We start from the raw sequence: 14,157 nt of genomic DNA, 5'->3' as shown, positions 1-14,157 counted from the left end.
GGGTGGCAGTTGTGTTAGTAAGGCAGGACCTGATCTGCAAGACTGGATTGTGTCCTGAGGCAATCTCTTGAGATATAAAAGACAGAAGTGAGCAGTAAGACAGGGGGACCTCATACCATCAAGAAAGCAGCACCAGGAGCAGAGCGTGTCCTTTGGACCGGGGTCCCTGCACCGAGAAGCTCGTAATCTGGGGGAACACTTATGAGAAGGCCAAGAGAGAGAGAAAGCCTTCCCCTGAAGCTGACACCCTGAATTTGGACTTTCAGCCTACCTTACTGTGAAGAAATAAACTTCTCTTTGTTAAAACCATCCACTTGTGGTATTTCTGTTATGGCAGTACTAGATGACTAAGACAAGGTGTTTGCATATTTCATTATAGTACTTTACTTTGTCGTCTCGAGCTGTGCTTGGAAGTCTTCTGTTCAGCTCTTTTACTTCATCATTTCTTCTGTTCACTTTAGCTACTCTATGTTCAAGAGCAAGTTTCGGAGTCTCTTCGGACATCCATTTTGGTCTTTTCTTTCTTTCCTGTGTTTTTAATGACCTTTTGCTTTCTTCATGTCTGATGTCCTTGATGTCATCCCATACTCCCTCCCCAACCCTCCGCGATAAACACACCCGTAGTCTGGACACTTCTTCTGATTTGAGGTAGGTAAGATATCGGGGCCATTGGAGCCCTGGTGGTGCAGTGGTTAAGAGCTTGGCTGATATCCAGAAGGTCAGCAGTTCGAATCTACCAGGTGCTCCTTGGAAACCCTACAGGGCAATTCTGCTCTGTCCTGTATGGTCACTATGAGTTGACAGCAGCAAGTTTGGCTTATTGAGGTCACTGAAATTGAACTGTGTCCCTGAGTGTCATTTAACTTCAGAAAGTACTGAGTGCGTATCAGGCCCTGGACCAGGCCCTGTACTGACTGGTTAATCGGTGTTCTCCTACCAGTAAACTTTACCGTAACTGTATTGTTTTTGTGATGTTTGATTTACATAAGAAGACAAAGCTCTTGAAAAGTTAAATAACTGGCCCTAGATCATACAGCTGTCCTTCAGTGGTGCAAAAAGTTTTAAATGACTGATTTTTCAGAAATAGATTGACAGACCTTTCTTCCGAGGTGCCTCTGAGTGGACAGAAACCTCCAACCTTTTGGTTAGCATCCGAACGCATTAACTGTTCCCACCACCCAGGGGTATCACATTTTGACTCTGCCAGAAGTGTATTAGAAAGGAGATTTTCTAGACTCTTATTTTTATGAGTGAATTATTTTAAAATAAATACAGACATCTTGACATTCTATTCTGAAATACATCAGTGTATAACTCTTAAAAAATGGGAACATTGAAAAAAAATTTTTAAATTGTTTTTAAGAGCTTTATTGAGATATAGTTTAATACCATAAAATTATCTCATTTTAAGTGTAGAATTCAGTGGTTTTTTGTAAATTTACAGAGTTGTGCAGCCATCACCAAATCCAATTTTAAAACATTTCCATCATTCCCAAAAGATCCCTTATGCCCATTTGCAGGCAGTCCTTGATTCCACCCCTAGACAACTACTAATCTACTGTTTGTAGATTTGCCTTTTCTGAACATTTCATGTAAATAGAATCATATAATATAAGGTCTTTTGTGTGTGGGTTCACTCACTTAGCATTATATCTTTGAGGTTCATCCATGTTATGAAATGTTAAAACTGTTACATGTTGTAGTATTCATCAGTATTTTATTCCTTTTTATTGCTGTATAATATTCCATTGTGTGGATATACCACATTTTGTTTGTCTAAGAACATTTTACATTATCACACTTAATTACATTAGTAATCCTCCTTGCATCACCTAATGTCTAGGTTGTCTTCAGATTTCTCCAAGATCCAGTCCAGGGCTACACATTGAATATGTTTATGTTCTTCAGTCTCTTTTAATCTAGATCCACTGACTTACCAAAGAGACTGTGATAGTTTTCCCAAAAAATACCCAATCTCCTGGATTTGTTTGATTGCTTCCTTGTGGTGTTATTTAGCTAGTCCCTCTATTCCCTGTATTTCCTGAAAAACTTAGATTCCAGTTAAACATTTTTGACTAGGATGCATCAGAAATAATATTGTACACTTCACATTGTATCTCATTTGGACGTACATAATATGTGTTTGTTCCACCAGTTACAATGCTAAGATTGATCAGTGGGTTAGGGTGGTGGCAGCCTGGTCCCTCTAATATAAAGTTAATATATTTTCAGTCTTTGCAACTAGAAAATCATTTTTTTGTGGTATTACTTTGGCACCATACAAATGCCCAAGTCTCCATCAATTCATTTTATGATCAAAACTCTGATCAGTAATCATTGGATGAACTAATAATTTCATGAGAGGTTGCAAATTGACAGTTTTCCTATTCTGTCATTCTATCTACACTTTTGGCATGTTTCTACAAAGAAGAGGTTTTCAGAGACTTCTGGGTAATATGGCACTATAGTCAGAAGCACCACGCCTTCCTTCCGCAGCAAAGGATCAGAAAAACTAAGTCAGAATCACACGTCAATCCTGAAACCCTAAGCATAAAGTGAAGAGATAAAGAACTCAGCCAGGCACTGAATGGAATAAGAAACTGACCGAGAACAGAGAACGAGGAGCGATACATTCAGAGGTCCCCTATCAGCTACCGCAGCACGGATCTGCCATCTTGGCCTCCTATCAGAGATCAGCGAACAAGGGGTATGAGAAAGCAGCTTCATGGAGCTTCCAGCAGGAGACAGAACAACTGGTAACCAGCGATATAGGCTTTCCCACCCCGCACCCTTCTTCACCCCCAGTTAGCCTCCTCTGCTTCCTGCAGCCACAGTCTCTTGGATCGGAAGCACCCTGGTGTTGCTTGGATTCCACCCATCTGCACTGGCCAGCTCCCTGAGTGCCTTTTCTTGGCTGCTGGTGTTGCTTTTCTCTGCTTCTTTAGATTTCTTCCTTATCTCTCACCACCTCCCCCTCCTTTTTCTCAAATACCTGGCTACATGTGCCATCTTTGCTTCTTCCTGAAAGGCTGTGAAACACCAACTGACTGTGAAACTGCTTCCCGGCCCATGCTGCCACACTGGTAGGACCCCCAGGGCTTTTTTGTTTGTTTGTTTGTTTGCTTTGATTTGTTCTGTTTTGATTTGTTTGTTTTCTTTTTCTTTTCTTGTCTTGGGAGCCCCTTCTAGCCGGGCAGTACTGCGCGGCTTGTAAGCTACTCCCTTACTCTGCACAGACGCACAGGGGCATCCCTGGGGGCATTTTTTTTCTCTTTTTTTTTGTTTCTTTGTTTTGTTTTCCTCTCTCTCTCTGATTTTCTTTTTGTCTTTCTTCATTTCCAGTTTCTCAATTTATTCACTTTTTATTTTACCCTTTTTCTTTTTTGTTTTTCCTCATTTCTCAGTCTCTCATCTCTCCACTCCAATAGCAAACTCCCTTAGCATTCTTTTTTGTTTGTGTGTGTTTTTGGCTCCTGTTCCTCTCTCCTCTCTCTCGTCTTTCCCATACCCATCTTAGCTCCACACATCGCAGTCTACCCCCTCCTTCATGCCTACCTGCACCATGTGCTGAACATCACACTCCCAAGCAGCACAGGCACAGCCTACTGGAACCTGTCCTGCACTGATTCCTGGTCCACACTGTCAGCCCTATTATGTGCCACAAAAAACGCATCCGAGCAATTCCCCTTCAGCTGGACCTGCCCTGCTGTACCATACCTGAGTGACTGACCCTGCCCATTGGAGAAGGAGGTGAAGAGTATCGTGCCCACAGACGAGCAAACAACAAAGAACTCACAGCCCGCCTGCTCAGACATAACCAAATAAAACAAAAAAAAGGATGAAACAAACAAATCTACAATCAATAAACAAGGAAAATAATGGCTGAATGCCCCAAAGACTGCATAATATCAAAATATTTACAAAAACAGGACAGGATGGTTCCAGTAGGCATCCAAAATAAAACACCAGATGACTTTCCAGTAGAAGAAAAGGCACTAGACCTAACTGATAGAGAACTTAAATCCCTAATATTCAGAAATATCCAAGAGTTTAAGCAAAAAGCAGACCAAAATGAGGAAAAAATAGACAAATTCATGGAAAATACAGACAAAAAGTGGAAGAATTCAAGAAATAATACAGGAACAAAATGCTGAAATAAATTCACAACTAGAAACCATACAAAAACAACAATTAGAAATCCAAAAGATAAACAACAAGATTTCAGAAATGGACTGTCAGAGAAGGGCTGAGGAGCAGGTTTGAAATGATAGAAGATAGGATCAGCGAAATTGAAGACAAACACTTGGATACAACTGTTTGAGGAAAAATCAGAAAAAAGAACGAAGAAAAATGAAGAGACCCTGAGAATTATGTCGGATACAATCAAAAACAAAAATTTTTGAGTGATTGGAGTTCCAGAACAGGGGGAGAAAACAGAAAACACAGAGAGGATCATTGAAGAACTGCTCACAGAAAACTTCCCCAGTATGAAAGATGAAAAGCTGACCATCCAAGGAGCTCAGTGAACCCCATATAGGATAGACCCCAGAAGAAAATCACCAAGGCATATCATAATCACACTCCCTAAAACCAAAGACAAACAAAGAATCCTGAGAGAAGCTCAAGAAAAACAAAAAGTCACATACAGAGGAGAAACAGTAAGACTAAGCTTGGATTATTTGGCAGAAACCATGCAGGCAAGAAGGCGATGGAATGGCATATATAAAACCTTGAAAGAAAAAAATTGCCAGCCAAAAATAATACATCCTGCAAAACTCTCATTCAAATATGATGGTGAAATTAGGTCATTTCCAGATAAACAGAAATTAACGGACTATGTAAAAACCAAACCAAACTTACGAGACTTATTAAAGGGAGTCCTTTGATCTGAGAACTAACGTCATCAGACCACAGGCTGAATATAGGACGCAGGATTGTACTAGCCAGATACCAACCTAGGAAATGAACTCTTAAGGACTATGCAAAACCAAAAGAATTACAACAGGGAACCAGAGAGGTTAATCTGTAAATGACAACAGCATCAGGGCAATGAAAGAGGGAATAAATGGTGTAAGTATAGAACCTTCTAATGGAGAGGAAGGCAAGGCAATACCAAGTAATAATAGACTGGTTCAAATCTAGGAAGATAAGGGTAAATTCCAAGGTAACCACAAAGAAAGTTAACAAACCTACTCATCAAAATGAAGAAAAACATAAAGTGTCAGTAAAAACAAAACCTACAAAAACAAAAGAAATTAAAAAAATCCACAAACAAAAGGAACTCAGCACAGGAGAGTAAGAGGAACAAAACTGGAGGACATAAAGCTGAGTGAAATAAGTCAGTCACAAAAGGACAAATATTGTATGCGACCTCTACTGTATAACTTATATAAAAGTTTTATGCACAAAAAGAAACAATCTTTATTGGTTACCAGGGATGGGAGGAGTGGAGGGGGGGAGCTAAATAGATAAGTGGTAACTTTGGTGAAGGGTTAGACAGTACGTGTTACTGGGGAAGCCAGCACAACTTGTACAAAGAAAGGTCATGGAAGCTCCATGGACACTTCCAAACTCCCTGAGGATCTGAACTGCTGGGCGGAGGGCTGTGGGGATCATGGTCTCAGAGAACATCTAGCTCAATTGGCATGACACAGTTTATAAAGACAATGTTCTACATTCTACCTTGGTAAGTAGCCTGTGAGCAGCCTGTGAGCAGCCTGTGAGCAGCCATCTAATACTTCACTGGTCTCACCCCTTCGGGAACAAGAGAGAATGAAGAGAACAAGATACAAGGAAGAGATTGTAATGGACCACAGCTACCACAGCCTCCACCAGACTGAGTTCAGTACAGCTAGATGGTGCCCGGCTACCACCACTGACTTCTCTGACCGGGATCACTATAGAGAGTCCTGGACAGAGCTGGAAAAGGATGTAGAACAAAATTGTAACTCACAAGAAAAAGACCAGATTTACTGGCCTGACAGACTGGAGAAACCCCAAGGGTATTGCCCCCGGACACCCTTTTAGCTCAGTGGTGAAGCCCCTCCCAAAGTTCACCATTCAGCCGGGGATTGGATAGCCTCATAAAACAAGACAGGACTAATGAGGCACAGCAGTCCAGGGACAAGGACTAGAAGGCAGGAGGGGACAAGAAAGCTGGTGATAGGGAACCCAAGGTTGAGAAGGGACATTGTTGACATGTTATGGGGTTAATCATTGTCATAGGGCAACATGTGTACTAACTTTAATGAGAAACTATTCTGCAGACTTTCAAGTAAGGTACAAAAAAGAAGAATTATCTATGTGAGATCAAATTGACAACAGCAACTCGAAAAGTTTGATGGGAAGCCTAGAGGACAGTGAGTTGAAAGTAATGGTTATGGAATAATTTGGAAAAGGATAGTGAGAATAGCAGCACAACGGGAAGAATGTGATCAATGTCACTGAATTGTGCACATAGAAATTTCTGGTGTAACTTTGGCTATGTATATTTTCACAAAAAAAAGGTCCTCAAGGTTGAGAAGAGAGTGTTGACATGTTGTGGGGTTGTTAACCAATGTCATAAAACAATATGTGTACTAACTGTTTAATGAGAAACTATTTGTTCTGTAAACCTTCATCTAAACTACAGTAAAAAAAAAATTAAAAGAAAAAAAGAGCTTTTCCTCTTCAACTGAAACTATTTGTCTTTCCTGAACTACAGATCATTTTTTAAAGCAGGAGAGAAAAAAGACAGAAAGAAAGAAAACTTGTTCCTCCTCCCACCCCAATAATTTTCAAGTAAAAGGTTGGTGCCTTATTAAAATGTACTATGTTGCTGGTGTTCAGTTGCAGATATTTTATAATTTGCAATATGATGTTCTTTTTAAACTATGGATTAAACAAATTGTATGTGTGTGGGCTTTAAGTTACCAAACAGATTTTTTGTTTTCCAATTACGTTTTTGTAGTTGATTTGTAATTGCATTGTGATCAGAGAATGTGGCTTGTGTGAAACTGAGTTTTTGAAATTGTTGAGACTGCCTATGTAACTTAATATGTGATCCATTTTTTAATACATGTTTCATGTGGTCTTGAAATGAATATTACTGTTCTATTTATTGGGTGAAAGGTACTAAAGGTTTCTATTAAATCAAGATTATTACTCATATTATTTGAAATATGTATATTCTTATTTCTTGTTTGGGTGCTTGATGTAACAGTTACTTAGAGAGATACGTTAAAAATCTCTCATTAGGGTAATAGATTTGTCAGTTTATACCCACACTTTTCAGTTTTTGCTTTATGTCTTTTGAGGCTCTGTTATTATGGTTATATAGCTTCATGATAAATTAGCTTGTTGGATGGTTCCTTTTATTAGTAACAAAATTTCCTTTGTCCTTTTTAAATGCTGTTCATTTAAAATGCCTGATATTAATATTTAACTACAGCAGGCTTCTTTTGACTAATATTTTCCTGATACGTGTGTTCTCATCTTTTAATTTTTAAACTTTTTGTGTTGTTTTGTTTTAGGTGTGTGTCTTGTAAGCAGTATATGGCAGATTTTTAACCCAATCTGAGAGTCTGTTTTTTAATAGGTGAGTTTACATTTATATTTATTCTAATTAACAATACATTTAGGTTTATTTCTTCCATCTCTTAGGTTTTCTGCCATACATTTTCTCTGCTTTTTTTTTTAATCCTATTTTCCTACTTTCTGTTGAATTGATAAGTTGCTTTGTTTCTTTTATTTGTTTATCAGTTTGGAAGGTACATATTCCATATCTGTTCTTTTAAAGGCCACTGTAAATGTTAATATACATTCTTAAATGAATTTTTTAACAAAATGTTCAGGTTTATCAGTATCTCTTTGTTCTTCCCAAATAGATGATAATGTTACCATGTTTTAATTTTCCTCTGAAACATCTCCTTGCAGCAACTATGTTAGTTTTATCTAGTATTTCAGTTTCATTTTTGTTTTTTACCACATGAAAAAATACTGTGGTGGTGGTGTTGTGCTGCTGCTGCTTCTCCTCCTCCTCCTTTTCATTCTTATTCTCTTACTATTTATACTTACTAGTTTTCACTGTTTTTTAATAATCTCTTTGCTTACCTTTGTTTATTGTATTCATCCCGTCCTCTTGAGTTCATTTTTCTTCATACTAAAATACATCCTTTTGTACTTCTTCAGAAGAGTTCGTGGACTTTCTAAGTCCTAGTATGCTTGAAAATGTCTTTATTTCACCTGGATTCTCTAAACTTCAACTTTGTGGGGGGAACAGAGAATTAAAGAGGGAGGATTCCAGCAGAGTGTCTCTTAGTTTTCTGTTTCATTCCTTTTAGTGAGCCCTGAGTTCTTCATTGAGGGAGGTGACGGAGTGACATGAGATACCAGCTGAAAAGAGAACTTAAATATACGTTTTAAGTCTTGAGTCCCCACGTTTTTTTAATACTAAGTTCCCTTTTTCCATGATGAAGCCACAAATTCTCTGAATTTTTCAGTCCAGCAGTATTTTTTTAACTTCTTTTTTCAGCATATGTTCCTAGTTCTTCCCCTCTTTTACCCCTATCTCTCTGACCCAAAAGTAAATGCTATTACATTTCTGCTGTATGTTACAGAAATTTATGTTCAAGCATTGTTTTTGACTATTGAGCATTCACTTGGTGTAATTGAAGGTCTCTCACTGAGAAGAAAGAAGTCAACAAGAAGAAGATAAAAAAAAAAATAGAAATATATTTATGGCTTTGAATTGTACTTTTCTTCAAGTAGTAAGAATTCATCAAGATTATTTCTTTTGGATGATCCCTTTAGATAATATAAATCAATTTAAAGAATATAAACAGGATGAAAACTATGCCAAGGGTAGAACCACAGGTGGTGATAATACTTCTATTTATTGAATACCTGAAATAGACTAGATACTGTGCATACATTATCACTTATTTGTACTATATTAATATTTTCAGTGTTTTGATGAGGAAACTGAGACTCCAGGAGGTAAATAAGATACCCACCTGCCATGATTAGTAGAGGACAGAGGTGGGATGTGGACTTTGGTCTCTCTCTGGCCTCTGTGTTATAGGTAACCTAAACTCTATTCTGGCCGATCCTTTGAAGGCCTTTCTCCCCTATTGGACCAGAGAGTTCCTCTTCTTTTTTCTGCTTCCTTAGTTTTTCATGGTCTCATAAGCAACAGACATCATAACCATAGTCACATTTTCACATTTAGAAACCATGGCTTGTAGAATGCATATAAAACAACTTTTAAAATAAGATTTTCTGCTTTGAGTTCTTTCTAATTTAGAAGAATAGCAGGTCCTCCGTTGCCCATATGCAATTAGAAATGATGCTCCTACCTCAGTACACTTTCCTTCTATTCATCAGAAATTTATTATGAGGTGCTCATTTGTTTTTTGTTAGAATGAGACATAAAATTTCCATCTGATAGAAAATTGTAATGAATGTACAAGTTGTCAGTGGCTAAGATATAAGTGATTCCCCCTAGGGTTATGCAGTGCCCAGTAGCCAGGTGAAGAGAAAATGTAAGAAGGTAATAATTACTTCCATAATTCTCATTCTAAATCTGTTTCAGGTTTATTCTGTTTCTGTTTCAGGAGCCACCTGTGTATGGCTAGTAAGAGGGGAGAGAGGAGGATGAGCATAGGGTGGACAGGTCTACATTTTCTCGCTATACTAAGTAGAAATAGCCTATCAAACAAGTCATTGTGTGTTCCACTGCTGCTATAGGCCTCCCTCTGTCTTGCACTTTGACCATTGTGACAGAAATGCTCTTGGCCTCTTAACAAAGTCACAGAATGTAAGTGTCAACAAGCAAGACACCCATATATGAAACAGAATTGGACAGTGTTTGCTAAAACATTCCATTGCATTTTGTGACCTAAAATATAGAAAGCGTTAGAGATAGGGAAGATTATTGTGGCCAGAAGTAATCAGGGCAGATAAGATATGGCCAGACTGGGAGTGTAAGGGATCTTGAGTTCCTATCATTGTCATAAGTATTAAGAGGCAGAATAGCTGTGTGTCCAAAGACCCTAAGAATGACCCAAGGTCCTAAGAATGACCCAAGGTAGAACCCTTGGTAGACCAGCCTTTCCACACAATGACATTAATTTATATCCTCCATAGTAAATTCTGGAGACCTGGTGGCGCAGTGTTTAAGAGCTCGGCTGCTAACCTAAAGGTCGGCAGTTCGAATCCACTAGCTGCTCCTTAGAAACCCTATGGGGCAGTTCTACTCTGTCCTATAGGATTGCTATGAGTCAGAATCAACTCGATGGCAATGGGTTATGGGTTATAGTAAATTCTGGATTCCCAGGACACCCTTTCCTAAGATGATTGTGGGTGAACAGGACACTTGTCAGAGCCTCCCCAGCCCACCTTCATTGAGTTGATCTTTCTCTTACTCTGAAGTTATTTAGCACTTGATATAATTGGTACAACACTATCATGCCATGTTTACATGTTGCCTTGGGATTTTCTTCTCATCCTATCTCCTATTTCCTTTGATCCCTGTAGTGCCTGGTGTAGTCTGTGGATGTAGAAGATATCCAGTGAACACTTAGAACATGAATGTTTTAGACTGAGGCCTATAATTATGGTACTAGGAAAGCCCTGTGAGATCTCAGATTGTAAACCAACTTCAGCTGTGGGTTTTGGAGCAGAGCTGAGGCCTTGGCTGTCACTCAGCCATCTGACTGCACTGTGTCAGAGAGCTGTTTTCTTGTCCTAGCTGGAGGTTCTGTGTAAAAGCAAGTATTCTAGGAGGTTCCATCCCATGATTCTGATCTGTTGTATGATTTCTGAGTAGATTGGAGTGGAAAACTCAATACTAAGGACAGGCCTTTTAATATAAGCACTTGCTATAGTGGTGCAAACAGTTTGCACTTCACTACTTACTGAAAGGTTGGCAGTTTGAACTCACCCAGTGGTGCCTCAGAAGAAAGTCCTGGTGATCTTCTTCTGTAAGGATTACAGCCAAGAAAATCCCATGGAGCTCAGTTCTACTCTGTAACACATGGGGTTGCTATGAGTTGGAATCAGCTCGATGGCAAGGTGTGGATCCAGAGTAAGCACTGAGTTCAGCCAATGATGTAAAAACGAGGCTGGGATAGAGTTTGATGCAAGTAAAGCTATTTCACAGTCTGAGCATTTATAAACTCACGAGAGGCTTATTCTGTTTGTGTCTAAAGAACTTACTTCTCTCAGATGAATGAGTCTCCACCTTCATCTTACGGCACGTCAGCAGGTCACCCTGAATAGCTGTAAGCAGAGTTTTCCTTACTCTAGATTTGCTAGAATCTATATCAGATCACACAGCTGAGAAGGATCCTTGCTGCTTGTGTATCTCGCTGAATTAAATCTTCTACTTCATTTTCATGGTGCTAAAGAAGAGATGCAGTTTTGTGTTTGTTTTTAATTGTAGATTTATCTTTTAATCTGCCATTTCCCATCTTGGGAAAAAATCTTGTTTCATAATAAACACAGTTATTATGTGTTTGTTAACACAGATATTCCATGTATACCAACAGAATAAGTATTAGTTTGCCCAAAATAATCACAGATATGTTTTTAACCTTAGTTTTGATGTAAAAAGCTAAAACGCATTTTTGGTTGTTGGTATTCATCCACGTACAGCCAGATGAAATTAAGTAGATTCAGGTCAGGATTTTGGGTTTTGCTTTGGAGCATTTTTTCTCCTACTCTCTTGCCCCTAAATAGATAATAGGATATCATTTAAAAATCCATTTTGGGCAGTACAGTACTAACCAGATTTTTGATAAATCTTCCAGAACCTAAGGCTTGATTGCTTCCAAGCTGCTGTGGATGGCCCTGGCTCTCTGGACCACTCTTCCAAGTAGGATGTCACTGAGATCCCTCAAATGGAGCCTCCTGCTGCTGTCAGTCTTGAGTTTCCTCGTGATGTGGTACCTCAGCATTCCCCACTACAATGTGATAGAACGTGTAAACTCCATGTACTTCTATGAGTATGAGCCGATTTACAGACAAGACTTTCACTTCACCCTTCGAGAGCATTCAAACTGCTCTCATCAAAACCCATTTCTTGTCATCCTGGTCACCTCACACCCCTCAGATGTGAAAGCCAGACAGGCCATTAGAGTTACTTGGGGTGAAAAAAAGTCTTGGTGGGGATATGAGGTTCTTACATTTTTTTTATTAGGCCAGCAGGCTGAAAGGGAAGACAAAATGTTAGCATTGTCCTTAGACGATGAACATGTTCTTTATGGTGACATAATACGCCAGGATTTTTTAGACACATACAACAACCTGACCTTGAAAACAATTATGGCATTCAGATGGGTAACTGAGTTTTGCCCCAATGCCAAGTATATCATGAAGACAGACACTGATGTTTTCATCAATACTGGCAATTTAGTGAAGTATCTTTTAAATTTAAACCACTCAGAGAAGTTCTTCACAGGTTATCCTCTAATTGATAATTATTCATATAGAGGATTTTACCAAAAAGCCCATATTTCATACCAGGAGTATCCTTTCAAGGTGTTTCCTCCCTACTGCAGCGGGTTGGGTTATATAATATCCAGAGATTTGGTGCCAAGGATTTATGAAATGATGAGTCATATAAAGCCCATCAAGTTTGAAGATGTTTATGTTGGGATCTGTTTGAATTTATTAAAAGTGGACATTCACATTCCAGAAGACACCAACCTTTTCTTTTTATATAGAATCCATTTGGATGTCTGTCAGCTCAGACGTGTGATTGCAGCCCATGGCTTTTCTTCCAAGGAAATTATTACATTTTGGCAAGTTATGCTAAGGAACACCACATGCCATTATTAATTTTATGTTCTACCAAAAGCCTAGAGAAGGGCAGGGTATCTTTGGAAAGTGTGAAAGTTGTACTGTGAATCTCCGATGGAAAACCCATGGAAAGGTCTGTGTGCTGGCTTATATTGGACAGAAACTCATCAAGAACTCATAGAGACTGGAGGGTAATACTTCAGTTGTGATTTATCTGGACAAAAGTCAGGCCCTTTTAAGATGATGTTCAGAGTAATTAAACATCTTATAAAGGAGCAAGAGGGTTTTGCTAACAAACAGGACCAAACAATTTAAACATGTCATTCTATATACTAGAACCTCTTAAAAGGGTCTCACTGAATTATAAGTCGTTCATTCATAACAACCGAGAAATGGGGAGTTCTATTTATTGAACAGTCTAGTCAGTTAAGGGTTTTGTGCATATCTAACATGAATTACGGATTAAAAAAAATATATAGTTCTGTGTGAAAAACTTAAAGTTATATTGAACAAAATTTCATCTGTCTTTGGTCATTCAGAAGATACTTCAAGATGTTGCAGTATTTCAGAGCTATCAATTATTATTTTAAATTACTTAAAATTTTCTAGGTGTTTGAGTGTTATGGTTGTTTCAATACTGTGTATACAGAGTAGTGAATCACCTTTCACATTTGAATTATTTTTTCCAGTTACTTCACTGATCAGTCTTTTATTGATAGCCCCATCAATGTGAAGTCATTGATCATTATTGAGTATAAGTAACTGTCTTGGACTTTGATAAATATTTTACTGTGGTAATATAGAGAAGAGTTAAAGAAATAATTTCTAAATTATTGTCTTGTTTTTAAAAATATAATCCCCAGTGTTTTTAGATGTCAATTTATCTATCTCATTTTCCACTTGGAAGTCAGGAATAATATAGACTGTCAGGCAGAATGTTTTCATTTGGAAAGGACTTTGAAGGCAAAAAGAAGAGAGAACCTGTTGGCCACAGTATTATGGAATAGTGTCATATGCCAGTATTTAGAGCTAGAAAGAGAAGAGTCACATTATTAATCCATTCCATATCTTTTCTCCTTAAAAACAAGTTTATGAATAAAAGAAAAAGAAACTACTGCTGCTATTTTTATTTGTTTCACATCAAGAGGAAAGCTGTAATATGTGGTCTGAAATCAAATCTGATTTAAATTTCATGTGGAAGCACACTTCTTAGTAGAAATGGTGATGTATCTTTTTTTAGATATTTATCTTTTTTTAGGTGGCGTATCTTTTGTTAGGCTACTTTGCCAAGCAAGCTTTTGCTAAATTAGGTACTCAGTATAGCATGAGATGCCAGGAGGCCTTCATCCTATGGTATTTTCTAAAGCTAGCTGCTTG

At 38.3% G+C, this 14,157-nt stretch overlaps 1 protein-coding gene across 4 annotated transcripts in view; it reads left to right on the top strand.

The window, feature by feature from the left end:
* B3GALNT1 (beta-1,3-N-acetylgalactosaminyltransferase 1 (Globoside blood group)) overlaps positions 1 to 13,941 on the top strand; it is a 45,681-nt gene extending 31,740 nt beyond the window's left edge. For 3 of the 4 annotated variants that reach the window (XM_023739128.1, XM_023739126.1, XM_023739127.1), the window contains exons 3-5: positions 6,704 to 6,787; positions 7,512 to 7,576; positions 11,790 to 13,941. In XM_023739128.1, coding sequence (XP_023594896.1) covers positions 11,824 to 12,819 — 996 coding nt within the window. In that variant the 5' untranslated portion in view covers positions 6,704 to 6,787; positions 7,512 to 7,576; positions 11,790 to 11,823 and the 3' untranslated portion in view covers positions 12,820 to 13,941. The remainder of the gene's footprint in view (positions 1 to 6,703; positions 6,788 to 7,511; positions 7,577 to 11,789) is intronic. The other variant, XM_004384877.3, reaches the window with a different exon arrangement.
* The last annotated feature ends 216 nt before the right edge of the window (positions 13,942 to 14,157 follow it).

Source organism: Trichechus manatus, unplaced genomic scaffold (genome assembly GCF_000243295.1).
Source record: "Trichechus manatus latirostris isolate Lorelei unplaced genomic scaffold, TriManLat1.0 scaffold00129, whole genome shotgun sequence".
Classification (NCBI taxonomy): domain Eukaryota; kingdom Metazoa; phylum Chordata; class Mammalia; order Sirenia; family Trichechidae; genus Trichechus; species Trichechus manatus.
The sequence above is the reverse complement of the archived record's forward strand: the minus strand, read 5'-3'. Positions and strand labels throughout refer to the sequence as shown.